Genomic DNA, 15,057 nt, shown 5'->3' with positions numbered 1-15,057 from the left:
CAGTCATTCAGACAGACAGACAGTCAGACAGACAATCAGTCAGACAAACTGACAGTCAGTCATTCAGGCAGAGAGGGAGTCAGACAGACAGACAGTCACTCAGACTGACAGGCAGTCAGTCAAACAATCAGACAGACAGTCAGTCAGGCAGACAGTCACTCAGACTGACAGGCAGTCAGTCAGACAGTCGTTCAGACAGACAGACAGTCACTCTGACTGATAGGCAGTCAGTCAAACAATCAGTCAGACAGACAGTCAGTCAGGCAGACAGTCACTCAGACTGACAGGCAGTCATTCAGACAGTCAGTCAGACAGACAGACAGTCAGTCAGACAGAGAGAGAGTCGGACAGACAGACAGACAGACAGTCACTCAGACAGAGCGAGAACCAGACAGACAGTCAGACAGACAGTCACTCAGACAGCGAGAGAGTAAGACAGTCACTCAGACAGACAGAGAGAGAATCAGACAGACAGTTAGTCAGACAGACAGTCAAGACAGTCAGTCAGTCAGACAGTCAGAGAGAGAGAGAGAGAGAGAGAGAGAGAGAGAGAGAGAGAGAGAGAGAGAGAGAGAGAGAGTCAGACAGAGTGAAACTCAGAGATGCCTGCCTTGCAGCTGAATCCATTCAGGCTCTTCTGTACTGTACATTTCAATTAAGCCCGAGCCTCTTTGTGGAGTTTGCTCGGTGAAACAGAACAAATCCTCTGATACTTCATTCGGCTTATTCAGTAAATCCACAAGAGTGGAAAGACAGAGTTTTCCACTCACAGGATCGCAGAGGTGTGTGTGTGTGTGTGTGTGTGTGTGTGTGTGTGTGTGTGTGTGTGTGTGTGTGTGTGTGTGTGTGTGTGTGTGAGCGTGCACAGGCAACAAGGCAGAAAAGCGGAGCCACTCTCACTTGGACCATCATCATCACCCTCTGCCAACGTCTTCTTTAGCCATTCAACAAAAGAGTGACATTGAAGAGGATTTCTTTTTTTTTGCACAACCTTCATCGCTGCTCAAAGGGACTGCAGTAAACTGGTGTCTATGCTGGATTTATAAGGTTGGTCACCGTGGTAACCAGGAAGCTGGACTTCGCTTTGAGACATCATTTTGTTGAGAAGTTGTGTAAAAGGTGTTCGCTTATCCAACAATAGTGAAACATAACTCCTTCGTTTATCTAGGAAAAGTTGTCCTCTTTTCATCAATGCCCTGCATTCGGAGGTCGGGTGCCTTGCTCATAGGTACCTCGCCGGCAATCGTCAAGGAGGAGGAGATTTACTCAACTTCTTCCGCACAAACGGACCCGGCACACTGACAGTTGGAGTTTAACGAGCCCGATCGTCAGAAGCTCGCTCTGTCTTCCTGCTAAGGCTGCAGTTTTAATATAAGTGACTGACTGGTCAGACTGGAGTAACACCATGGGAACGTGGAACTGGGTCAGTAATTAGAGCTATCACTGTCATCTGAAACATACAAAAAAGCTAATGAGGTCGGATTACCCCCTCATCATGTTCATTTGTTGGTAGGGTTTGTGCGAGGAGGTAATCGTAGTAATAGGAGCGACTAAACACTTGTTAGGCTGCGTTCAAACGGCTGGACCTCTCGTCTCTGGGGCGACCATGCTCTACTTCCAAGTGGTGATTTTTGCGGCCGTGTTGATGTTGGCTTACTACTGCGAGTATACCGACACGTTCACCCTGGCCCAGCAAGGGTTCGTCTGCCGTGACCCGGCTCTGGCCAAGCCCGACCCTGGAAAGGAGCAAGACAGCCGAATACCTCCTGTCATTCTGTACTCTGTGGTGACCGGACTGCCCTTCGTTTTGGTAAGTCTGACCGTTTTCAGGGCGGATATCTAGATTAGGAGGTCCTCGCCTTTCTGACGATACACAGGGAGGGAAGGGTTTACTCATCAGACGCTTCATCCCACCAGGAATCAAATGACTGGGAGTCAGTAGAGACGGAGAGCATGAGATGCTGAAGGTGGACGGGAAGGAAACAAACATCGAAGGAAAAGAGAGAGAAATAGTAAAGGGAGGGAGAGACAGATATAGAAAACGGTTCTGTACCATCTAGTCCCGTGTACTCTGCGTCAGGGTTTTGTTGATTTCTATAAAACCTCGCTGGTAGGGCACTGGCTGTCAGCCTAACAGGCACTGACAGCTGTCTCCGTCCAGAAAGAGGTACCCCGGCCGCCGCTGTAGGTTCTCAGGGGTACAAAAAAAAAGTACTTGACAGGCTGTTGAGTAGCCCTTTCTTTTTTCTTTTTTTTAAGGAGGCTTAAATGATTCAGTGTGAGCTAAACACTAACTAGACTCTTCCTAAAGTGGCTTTTCCTGTCATGTGATGGAGAGACGGCATCAAGGCCGTGTTGCCGTCCCATCTGGACAGTCCTGGAAGAAACGGCAGAGTAGAGGATGAGGTTCAAACCAAACTCCATCTCGGACTGCACCTCTCACTTTCTCTAAGTGGGGCTGATACCGCTGGCATGATGCTCACCCACAACTTTACTCGCCAGTGCTTCAAGTGTCTTTTGTGCCAGCGGCCGTACAGCTGTGCGGTGCTTTCTGCAAAAGGATCCCAAGTCGTAGTCGGCTGAGATTGTGCGGTCAACCGGTTCTGGACTGTTTTGTATCATGGCCCGCATATTTCCACATGCCCTGGACTCATTAGTGAGCTGGTGTCCGTCCACATGACGTGTGTGTATTTCTGTACATGTGAGCCAGTACATGTTCCTGCTTTAAATGGACAAGGTAACCAGATGAATAAGAAGCCATGAAGGGAGGAACGTTTGTCCTTGCCTGCACATGCATCTGAGCTCATGTACTGGCTTTGCAACGTCCTACCAGTGAACCTGCCATGTTGTACCAATGAACCTGCCATGTTGTACCAATGAAAACCTTGCTTGGGTCAACCTTTTCATGACCTGTGCTTGTTAGTTTATAGAATTAAAACATATTGCTTGTGATGCAAGTTTTCCTGCTAGTAAATATCCATTCCGGCGGCATGGTGGTGCAGTGGTTAGCGCGGTCACCTCAGAGCAAGAAGGTCCTGGGTTCGAGCTCCGGGGTAGTCCAACCTTGGGGGTCGTCCTGGGTCATCCTCTGTGTGGAGCTTGCATGTTGTCCCTAGGTGTGAATGTGTCGGCCCTGGGATGGACTGGCGGCCTGTCCAGGGTGTCTCCCCGCCTGCCGTCCTATGACTGTTGGGATAGGCACCAGCATCTCCGTGACCCTGAGAGCAGGATAGGGGTTTGGATTATGGATGGAAATGTCAATTCCTTTCCTTTATTTGATTGCGTTACTGTCATGACTCTTTGTCCATATCGTGCATTTCATCTTGTGAAAATTCTTCTCAACATGAGCATCATAAACTTCACCCAATTTAAATTTAGAAGACCAGGACTTTGGACTCAAATTTGAAGTTTTAATTGTGGATGTGGAGAATTAATCCTTGTTTTAAATGCTATTTAGATACATCACTATTATCAGACTGTTGATTCTACATATTTTTTGTATGATTGCTTGTGTATTTTGTTTTAAAATAGGACATATTTATTCATGCCCTGCTGGGCCAGTGATGTAAAATGGGTGAGGGGTTGTTACCTCCGGCTTGGTCGGGCGTCCCTACAGACACAATTGGCCGTGTCTGCGGGTGGGAAGCCAGATGTGGGTATGTGTCCTGGTTGCTGCACTAGCGCCTCCTCTGGTCGGTCGGGGCACCTGTTCAGGAGGGAGGGGGAACTTGGGGGGGAATAGCGTGATCCTCCCACACGCTATGTCCCCTTGGTGAAACTCCTCACTGTCAGGTGAAAAGAAGCGGCTGGCGACTCCACATGTATCGGAGGAGACATGTGGTAGTCTGCAGCCTATGGCAAGCCCTTTTAACATTTATTAGCTAGATGAGGTATCTGCAATGACGTCATTTCGCCCTCCCCGGGTCGGCAGAGATGGTGGAGCAGCGACCGGGACGGCTCGGAAAATAGGGTAAATAGGCCAAGTACAATTGGGGAGAAAAAGGGGGAACACCCCCCCCAACAAAAAAAAAGGGTGAGGGTAAAATATGCTACTGCATACATTAACTTCTGTCTTCTTCAATCCTCTCTTCTCATCTTTTTGTCTAACTTCCTTTCCTTCCTTTCCGTCCAGATTTCAGCTGTGGAGGTGGTGCTGTTCCTGTTTCACTTCAACTCCAAAGACCATGACAACCAAGAGAAGGTCGTCATCATGGGGGACTGTTGCTACCTCAACTCTATGGTGCACAGGACGTTCAAGTTCCTGGGTAACCCCCCGTGTTAAACTCTTAACTCGCCTACTGGGATTTACTGTGTGTAACTAATACGAATCTGAACCTGGGTCTGTTTTATGTCTGCAGAAACAATGTGGGGGTCAAATTTAGGAATTTCACTTCATTTAAAATTAACACGTTCAGTCAAACCAGTGAGTAGTGTGAAATAGCTTTCTAACCTACCTCCTGTTCCCTCCACACATGCAGTCTGCAATTCTCTCTCTCTTTCTCTCTCTCTCTCTCCATTACCGACTCCTTCCCTCCTCCATCCTTCTCCCCAGTGTTGCAGTCATCATGCTAATCCTGAAAATGATAATCAGCTTTTCAGTACCAGAACACTCACTTGAATCACCATGACTCAGACTTGAGTTATGAATTTGGTGACTAAAGACTTCAGTAAAGGTCAACATCGGACATGTAAATCAAGCCGCATGTCGGCAACACATGGCATCCTCCATTTGTGTCCATACTGGTAGGATAACTGCACATTTAGTAAGAGCACAAAAACCAAATAAAATCAACAATAAATCACAACAAGGCTTTAAACGTACAAGGAATTTGTCTTTGGTTGGAAGAACTTACAATGGACCTTATATGCATGCAGACATACATGCATGCATATACACTGTATACATACTATACACACAAGCATGGATATAGATAGATAGATAGATAGATAGATAGATAGATAGATAGATAGATAGATAGATAGATGGATAGATGGATAGATAGATAGATAGATAGATAGATAGATAGATAGATAGATAGATAGATAGATAGATAGATAGATAGATAGATAGATAGATAGATAGATAGATAGATAGATCAATCGATAGATAGATACACCTACATACATGCATGACTACTGCAGAAGTCAAGGGGTAAGTATGAAAAGCCACAGCGGTGTGTGTAAATGAATTATTTTGTACAAAATGAACAGGAGCAATACGGTGGTGCAGTGGTTAGCATGGTCACTTCACAGCAAGAAGGTCCTGGGTTTGAGCTCCGGGGTAGTACAATCTTGGGGGTCGTCCTGGGTCGTCCTCTTTGTGGAGTTTGCATGTTCTCCCCGTGTCTGCGTGGGTTTTCTCCGGGGGCTCCGGTTTCCTCCCACAGTCCAAAGACATGTAGGTCAGGTGAATCGGCCGTACTAAATTGTCCCTAGGTGTGAATGTGTTGGCCCAGGGATGGCCTGGCGGCCTGTCCAGGGTGTCTCCCCGCCTGCCGCCCAATGACTGCTGGGATAGGCTCCAGCATCCCCGCGACCCTGAGAGCAGGATAAGTGGTTCGGATAATGAATGGATGGATGATATGAACAGCTATTGCACAATAACCACATGCACAACTATACGTGTAAGTGTGTAGGGCAGTGCAAGATGAAGCTGAATATAAATAAATGATTGTGTAGGGATGGAAATTATGTACAACCATTGCGCAGCAAGCATGTAGTCAAGTTGAATATAAATAAATGATTGTGTACAGATGGAAATTCAGTGCAACACGTTCACAACAGAGAGAGACAGTCTCATGTGCGGGGTTAGTCATTAATGAGTGGTATGGCATGTGGAAAAAACTAAGACAAAGATAGATAGAGTTGAACTAACACATATAATGCATCACATAGACATTTCCCAGCCTAATATATAATCATGTTTTTGTCTTTTACTATCTCTCCAGGTGTCTATCTTTTCGGTTTATTTGCGACAGACATTTTCGTCAATGCAGGTCAACTGGTAACAGGAAGTCTTTCGCCTCACTTCCTGTCTGTCTGCCAACCCAATTACACCGCCCTTGGGTGCCAGGAGACGGCGCGCTTTGTCAGCCAACCAGACGCCTGCACCGGTGATCCTGAAGACGTCGCCAGAGCAAGAAAGTCCTTTCCCTCCAAGGAGGCTGCATTGAGTCTTTATGCAGGGCTTTACTTGGGGGTAAGTGGTTAATTTCCTCCTCCTCCTCCTCCTCCTCCTCCTCCTCCTCCTCCTCATCATCATCATCATCATCAGTTCTGTAACCTATGGAGGTCGTAGAAGCACAGCTGATGCCTCAACAGGTCTCTTCCACCATTCCCTATCCATCACAACTCTCCCTGCCTTCCGGGGGCCTCCAGGTTTTTCTTGGTCTCCCTCTCGTCCTAGTCCCTTCTATCAGGCCTTGCAGGACGTCCTTTGCAGGTGTCCTTTCCGTCTGGCAAACGTGCCCAAACCAGTTTAATTCCCTTTTTTTCTTTTAACCATTGTCAGTAAACTATCATTAAATTGTGGACTACTGCGCAAAAGAGCTGGGAACCATCCAGGAAAGTCGTCCATTTGCACAAATCAAAGCAGAAGCTTTCATCACAAGGAGTATTTGGACACCTTTTAAAAGCTCAATTTGCAATTTCAAATACTCTGTTGCCCAGAAAAATCATGTAAATTGTTGTTAATGCCAAAAAATAATCTCCGACAAATACAACATAAACCCCCAAAAGCTTAGTTTTAAACCAGATAAAAGTCTCTGGCCACAGTAATATTAGTACAACACTCAGCGTAGTACTTGTTTATCCAGGGGAAATACAAGATTTCCAAAACTGGCGTTCTGCTGGGCCTTGTTAGGGGCGAGCGGGTGGAACAGAACCTCGGTGCACATTGTTTTACTGCCGCAGTGGCTGAGATCCACAGCCCTGTTTAACCTTACCCTGGATACTGGCGTGTGAATGTCCAACGCCACAGCTTTCAGGGTGGGTTAAGAATCACACAAGAGCAGAAAAACAACACAGACAGCTGACATCATCTGCAATATGGGGGGGAGATTGGTTGAAAACAGTTGAGGTGCATAAAAAATAAAATAAAATAAACAGATGTCTTCAAACTATCATGGTTAATTTACTGTATGTTAAGTCTTACCCCTCACCTCATATCCTCACAATGTTTTTATTTATTCATTTATTTTAAGAACAATTGCACAAATTTGCACTGCTCTGTTAAAATGTGTTTAAATCTATGCTCAGCTTTGTCAGGAACTATAGAGGTCATGCAAAGCCAGTTTGCGATACGGTTTACCGTAAGACTCAAAGCAGCAACTCAATTCCATTCATTTCACCAAGGAAGTAAAAAAAGAAAGAGGAAGATTACAAAAATTGAAACGTTCGGGCTTGAAAAACTGTTGTGTCAGGCAAGCCTGCCTTTCAATGACATCTTAATATTTCATGTTGATTTCATGTTGAGTTTTATTTCTTGTGCCATTGTTGTTTTAAATGTTGCTTTTGATTTGTGTATTTTTTCTCTCTTTCGCGGCAGTTGAACACTTGGTGACGTTTGTTTTGAAAAGTGCACAATGTATTTTTCTTTCTTTCTTTCAGATGTACATCATGGGTTGTGTTGGCTCCAGCGGCTCGCACCTGTTGCGGCCCCTGCTCTGCCTCTCATTGGTCAGCTTGGCGGTGCTGACGGGAATCAACAGAGTGGCTGAACACCGCAACCACTGGAGTGACGTCATAGCAGGCCAAGCCACAGGGGGTGCTATCGCTGTCTTTCTGGTCAGTTATCGCTACTGTTATTATCACTATGATTAGCGTTAGCTGTTGTAGCAGCAGTAGTGGTATCGAAGAACGTTGAGTCAGTTCATCTGGACAGAACGCTTATTGAGAGAAACGTTTCATCACGCCGCTAAGTGACCTCCAGTCTTCACTGACCGCAGGTATCCCCACCCTCACACGGTGGCATACAATACAGTACATACCCAATACAACAATACATAAGACAGTACATACCCAATACAATGATACATAAGACAGTACATACCCAATACAACAATACATAAGACAGTACATACCCAATACAATAATACATAAGACAGTACATACCCAATGCAACAATACATAAGACAGTACATACCCAATACAACAATACATAAGACAGTACATACCCAATACAATAATACATAAGACAGTACATACCCAATGCAACAATACATAAGACAGTACATACCCAATACAATAATACATAAGACAGTACATACCCAATACAACAATACATAATACAGCACATACCCAATACAACAATACGTAATACAGTAATAACCAATACAGTGGCATAACGACCAAAAACAATTATCAGTTTCATATGCAAATTGCCGTGAGCATTAACTAGAGTTACAATGGCCATGTTCACTGAGGATAGTTGCAATCACAGCATTGTAAGATGGTGACAGATGTACTCTGCCCCCCCCCCCCTCGGTTCAGGGATGGTCATTCCCTCTTCACATAGATGGCCTCTTTGATTCCCCGTTCAAACCAGCGTTCCTCCCTATCAAGGATGTGCACATCCTCACCCCTGAAAGAGTGGCCACTGGCCTGTAGATGTGTGTAGACTGCGGCGTCCTGGCCTGACGTGTTAGCTCCCCTGTGTTGTGTCTTCTCCTTCTTTTACGCAAATTTCTGTGACAAGAGAATATGACAAAATCATGTCTCCCTTTTGACAAGTCAGACTAAATACTGCAGCATTATTCACTAAACGTTACCTTCACAATAGCTCCAGAACTAAACAGTCACCTATCAGACTGTCTCCGGGTCAACATTTTAAATGTGTTGTGTCAACATTGCCCTTCTCTTTACAGTTATAGATGAAGGGTTTTTTTTAAGATTAAATTGAAATGTAGGCTTCTATAAAATGCCATAATCAGAAGTGGATTTTTATGTGGAACAAGTGTCCATTTAAGTAGGTCTCTGCACCCCACTGGCTTTGAACACCATTATTTCTGCACTTGACCAAATATCTTTGGACCCCTGCACTTAGAAGTAATACTATTTCTGGATTTTTGTTCTGTCTGTCAAATAGAAAGCTAGTCTAATGGACTTTACTGCTGCAGGACACACACACACACACAGTGTTCTCATTGCATGATTGAATTTGAAATAATGGTTTTCTGTATAGGGCGGCACAGTGGTCACCTCACAGCAAGAAGGTCCTGGGTTCGAGCCCCAGGGTAGTCAGACCTCGGGGGTCGTCCCGGGTCATCCTCTGTGTGGAGTTTGCATGTTCGCCCTGTGTCTGGGTGGCTTTCCTCCGGGGGCTCTGGTTTCCTCCCACAGTCCAAAGACATGTAGGTCAGGTGACTCGGACATACTAAATTGCCCCTAGGTATGAATGTGTGTGTGTGTGTGTTGGCCTTGTGTGATGGCCTGGCGGCCTGTCCAGGGTGTCTCCCCGCCTGCCACCAAATGACTGCTGGGATAGGCCCCAGCATCCCTGCAACTCTGAGAGCAGGATAAGCGGTTTGGATAATGGATGGATGGATGGATGGATGGTTTTCTGTATCAAATCCAGCAAAACTGTGTCTCATCAGGAGCGTGTCATGCTAGGTTTGGATGCAAAACCCACATTTTATTAGGATACAGCGCCACCCTTTTGTCTTAAGAATTCAAACCTTGTATGAAGTATAATTCTCTCTCGCTCTCTCTCTCTCTCTCTCTCTCTCCCCTCCCCACCCCGCTTTCTTTGCCTTTTACTCTTCGTCTTTCGCTGCCTCCCCCTTGTCTCTTTCCCTCTCCCGGTCTCGCTCTCCTCCTCCCCAGGTTGTGTTTGTGGTGCAGTATTTTAAAAGGAGACCTGCAAATTCTCAGTCTGCAGACACAGATACAGACATAGGAGTCGCATCCAACGATGTGACCCCAACCTTGATCAACAACGTCATTGAAAGCGGCGATGGGTACATCATCACACAGGTTAGCGTGGTATGAACCACTTAGATACATGAACACATGACCTGAATCTTTCATTTCAGTTGTGTAAGACTAAAAAAAAGTAATGCACAAAATATAACAGACAAAATAAAACAAAAAAAATTGGTATCTACATTTAAATTTATGACTATAATTTACTCATGCAAAGGTTGGTGGACCAATCACAATGTTTTGATTTTATTAAATTGGCGTTATTTACTGACCATGTGCTCCGAATAACACAGATCTCATCCTGAATATGAATCTCATTGGGCTTGCAGTAACAAAACATATTTAGCATATAATATGCCATGTCAGTCTTTAACACGAGCGAGAATGAAGACACCAGACTGAGGATATAAGGTGTTACCTATCAGCAGTGTTGTACTTCAACAATTCCAAAGGTGTTTTTCTCCTTTAAATATTGCTTTCTGTACTTCCCCCTGTACTTCCTACTTCCTCCAGAACCACAGAACCTTCTCAGAAGTCACATGACTATAAGCCAATGTCCTGACCCAGTGATGCACACCGGAGGGAACGGACTACTTCTTCTTCTTCTTCTTCTGCTCTTGGCTGCTCCTGTCAGGGGCTGCCACAGCGGATCATCCATTTCCATCTCTTCCTGTCCTCTGCATCGCATCTTCCTCTGTCATGCCAGCCACTTGCATGTCCTCCCTCACCACATCCATAAACCTCCTCTTTGGCCTTCCTCTTTTCCTCTTCCCTGGCAGCTCCATATTCAGCATCCTTCTCCCAATATACCCAGCATCTCTCCTCCACACATTTCCAAACCATCTCAATCTTGCCTCTCTTGCTTTGTCTCCAAACCGTCCAACCTGAGCTGTCTCTCTAATGTACTCGTTCCTAATCCTGTCCTTCTTCGTCACTCCCAATGAAAATCTTAGCATCTTCAACTCTGCCACCTCCACCTCCGCCTCCTGTCTTTTCGTCAGTGCCACTGTCTCCAAACCATATAACATAGCTGGTCTCACTACCATCTTGTAAACCTTCCCTTTAACTCTTGCTGATTCCCTTCTGTCGCAAATCACTCCTGACACTCTTCTTCACCCACTCCACCCTGCCTGCACTCTCTTCTTCACCTCTCCTCCGCACTCCCCGTTACTTTGAACAGTTGACCCCAAGTATTTAAACTCATCCACCTTCATCACCTCTACTACTTTCATCCTCACCATTCTGCTGTCCTCCCTCTCATTCACACATATATGTACGCTTGTCTTGCTCCTACTGACTTTCATTCCTCTTCTCTCCAGTGCATACCTCCACCTCTCCAGGCTCTCCTCAACCTGCTCCCTACTCTCACTACAGATCACAATGTCATCCGCGAACATCATAGTCCATGGAGACTCCTGCCTGATCTTGTCCGTCAACCTGTCCATCACAGCTGCAAACAAGAAAGGGCTCAGAGCCGATCCTTGGTGTAATCCCACCTCCATCCTGAACCCATCTGACATTCCTACCACACACCTCACCATTGTCACACTTCCCTCACACATATCCTGTACCACTCCTACATACTTCTCTGCCACTCCCTACTTCCTCATACAATACCACACCTGCTCTCTCGGCACCCTGTCATATGCTTTCTCTAAATCCACAAAGACACAATATAACTCCTTCTGGCCTTCTCTACACTTCTCCATCAAAGGTTAGGGAACGGACTACATCAGCTGTCCTATATGCACATGATAGATGTCCCATCTCTCATCAAAATAACCCCAATTGCAGGTATTGGACACATCCTGTCTCTCTCTCATGTCTAAACAACTGAAACAACTCATACAACCCAGCCCTTTAGATGGTTAGCAGCATCCCATTTTTTTATGACAACCTCAACAAAAACAACACACATGGATCATATTTACATCTTACATGCAAAGCAGTCCCTTGTCCTACAGCACTCTCCACATTATAGCCGTAGCGTTTCAAATAGTGTAACCCGAATTCGGTCCTTTGCACTCCAATTTGTACAAAACCTGTTCCAGATGATAGCCATAGTCCAGCTCACCCACAACAACCCTTATTTCTGGTAGCAGGGGGATCTGCAAATGAATTGCAAGATTCACGCATAGTGACACCACCTTCTTCTTCTTCTTCGTCACTCTCGAGTTTCCATTTGATGGATTCTTTGCATAATAATCCCATTCTGTGGTGTCTTCAACGGTGAATGGGGTCCCAGTCCTGATGTGCTACAGTTCCCCCTTGACACGTAGCAGCTTTTAAATGGTTTTGGACAAACTGTATGATGTGTTTCCATGTCTTCGTCGTGTATGCCATTAACTGTTATTACAATGTTTAAGGAGAACTTAAACTCACAGGCCAGCAATGAGATTTTAATTCCTGAATCCTTTCCCAGGTGTTTTCTGTCACCGTACTTTTAGAAGGTGGCTTGACATATACCCTTGTAATACATACCCATGCTATTTACTTCCCTCTCATCACATTATACTGAGTCTGTGCCAAGTGGTAAAGTTTTTGAAACCCTCACGTACTGTATGCTGTGTAAAATGTAAATGGTCAAGTGTGTGTGTCTATATTAATACAGGTCTGAAAGACCGTTAGGTGGGAATCCCCGTTTAAAATGTGTAAAATGTGAACTCGCACCACTGGAAACCAGACAGTGAGGAAGATGAGGGGAGAGAAGATGAAGACAAAGGGAGGAAAGAAAGGAGGGAGGGGTTGAAGCGTACGGACTTGAAACGAATAGAGAGATGGGAGGGGGGATTGGGATAAGAGGAGAAAGGAAAGGGTTTGAGGAAAACTAAAAGATAAGACCAGGGAGAAACAAGAAATGAGGAGGTGCAGGTGCAGGAGGAGGCATGCTGCAGATGAAGAGCAGGGAAACAAAGAAAGCAAGAATTAATTGTACCAGTGTGTGTGTGTGCGTGTGTGCATGCGTGTGTGTGTGTACGTGTGTGTGTGTGTGTGTGTGTGTGGTGTAGAATTATGTGGGACAGACAGGTTGTTCTGTCTTTCATTATTTTATCCTTCTTTTTCTCAATCTTTGTGTATTTCCCCCCTTGACACACATGCACCCCCCCACACACACACACACAACCATATAGGCAGATGGAAGGCTGGCAACATGTAATCCTTCTATCTCCTAACCCACACACCAGGAAGAATTATGGGTAATCACCCCACATGAGAAGTGATTCACATGTGCGGCTGCTTAACACACACACACACACACACACACACACACACACACACACACACACACACACACACACACACACACACACACACACACACACACAAGCATCATCATCCTCAGCCCTCCAACCATTCATACCACGTCCAAACCTCATCAGACATTTGGAGGGGAAATCCGTGTGGATTTTCATCTGACCCACTGAAATCTAAGCATCCAAAATCAAGGAGGGTGTGATCTGTGCTTGATATATTTTCCATGTAATTGAACCTCGTGAAATATCCTTGGTCAATATCGTGATGTTGTCCATTAAGGACAAGAATTTCAAAAACGCAGGGCTTGTCCATATGAAATGAAAACACCTCCATCTGCTGGACACTATCTGAACTACAGCTCAATGTTAGTGTAAATATTAGATAGACTCATAGAGAATATCGAATTGTTAAAAAAAAATTTAAGCTATTTGTTGACCAGGGATCGTGCAATGTATTTGTTATGGCCACTGTACGTTGTCTAATAAATATGAAATGTAACTGAAATTGTATTGCTTTTCCCACTATTTTTAAGCAGTCCGATTAAGCCAATTAAGTTTACACACAGAAGGAAGTCGACTCGGCGGGATGCTCACAAGGGCACATGATAAGCCTGGCATTTTAAAGGTATCCACAAGTTTCCGAGGGGAAAAGAAAACAAAAATGCAATATTGAGTTTCTGTCATGCAGTACTTACATATGAGAATAACGCATCAAAACAGAAATACACAGAAATCTGAGAAATGCTGTCCTTTATAGGTGATAGAAATATAACACGTTTTGTTCCGAAACCAGCTTTATTTGTTTTATGATGGCCCATAAAGCACTTTGTAATCAGTTTTAGGGTGTGAGATTTGAAGTGACAGAGAGGGATTTTATCCGTTTGTTGTGGTATTTTATGAGCTGCGTTACCAAGTTCCCATTAAGGCCCGTTTTGTGTGTTTTGTTGCACGGTCCGGTTAAAATAACACCGTTTCTTTCATTCGTTGAGCAGCAGAGGTCTCATGGCCAATGAGAAAAGACAAACAGCGGCTTTGGCGGCGTTGCCTTACATGAACTCATCCATGTGTTGGGGGCTCCCCCTACTGGTTGAACAGGTGAGGTGACTGTCCTGCCCCAGCTCTTATCACACAGCCGTGTATCTCTGTCACTTTTAAAGCGGATGATGAAGAGGAGCGGCTGCCAAATGTCTTCAATGTTGAGGCGACATCTGTAGTTTTGTCAGCCAAAACTATATTTTGTAGTCGTAACGACCGGATGTTATGGTAGGATATAAGGAAGTCTATCAGAGAAATAGCAGAAATCACGATCTGTATTTGCTTATTGCATTGATGGAAAAGGCTGACAGGGTATGGCAAATGCTTTTTCAACCATAATGTATAAAAGGTATGGTTTGACTTCATAGGTGTCACCATAACATTTTTAAAAAAACAAACTGGAGGAGACGTGTGACACGGAAGAAAGGTGACCAGAAATGAATATCCTCACACCCCTAATGCATATTCAGCTCTATGGTCAAATCTTACCGATAAGAGTCAGAGGAAGATAAAATGGCGGGTCTACATTATAACCAGGCCTGTTTGCCAAGCTGCTCATAATAAGCTGCAGCTGCTGCAACATCCGGGGTGGCGCCGAGGATTCTGGGCCCCATAAAAAGATGTCCCACTGACAAATGAAAAGTTATTAACCTCATGCTCGTGTAACTCCTCGGGGCCACCTGTCAGTCTGGGGCCCTCGGAGTTATCCCGAATTTTCCTTCCAAACATGCCAAAGCTGGTGCAGAGCAATCTACACAAGGAATGGCAGCTGGGTATACGACCCTCACCTCGTGTGGTCCTGCTTATCTTCCTTCGCCTTCCTTTGCCTCTCTCCCTTCCCGCTGTC

The 15,057-nt window shown here is 45.1% G+C and overlaps 1 protein-coding gene across 1 annotated transcript; it reads left to right on the top strand.

Moving 5' to 3' along the window:
- Positions 1 to 1,606: 1,606 nt before the first annotated feature.
- On the top strand, positions 1,607 to 9,987 carry LOC130124423 (phospholipid phosphatase-related protein type 5-like). Its single transcript, XM_056293882.1, has 5 exons — positions 1,607 to 1,810; positions 4,133 to 4,265; positions 5,949 to 6,199; positions 7,609 to 7,785; positions 9,823 to 9,987. Exons 1-5 carry the CDS (start codon positions 1,607 to 1,609, stop codon positions 9,985 to 9,987), a joined length of 930 nt encoding a protein of 309 aa, XP_056149857.1.
- The last annotated feature ends 5,070 nt before the right edge of the window (positions 9,988 to 15,057 follow it).

This window comes from Lampris incognitus, chromosome 14, assembly GCF_029633865.1.
Source record: "Lampris incognitus isolate fLamInc1 chromosome 14, fLamInc1.hap2, whole genome shotgun sequence".
Classification (NCBI taxonomy): Eukaryota; Metazoa; Chordata; class Actinopteri; order Lampriformes; family Lampridae; genus Lampris; species Lampris incognitus.
Note: the sequence above shows the minus strand (reverse complement) of the source record. Positions and strands in the feature narration are given on the sequence as shown.

What these genes read in the sequence shown, in the direction of transcription:
- LOC130124423 (XM_056293882.1), top strand. Translation starts at nt 1,607, where the DNA reads ATGCTCTACTTCCAAGTGGTGATTTTTGCGGCCGTGTTGATGTTGGCT. An exon ending in CCGGACTGCCCTTCGTTTTG is followed by an intron (nt 1,811 to 4,132) that starts GTAAGTCTGACC and finishes CTTTCCGTCCAG; the next exon opens with ATTTCAGCTGTGGAGGTGGT. An exon ending in ATGCAGGGCTTTACTTGGGG is followed by an intron (nt 6,200 to 7,608) that starts GTAAGTGGTTAA and finishes TCTTTCTTTCAG; the next exon opens with ATGTACATCATGGGTTGTGT.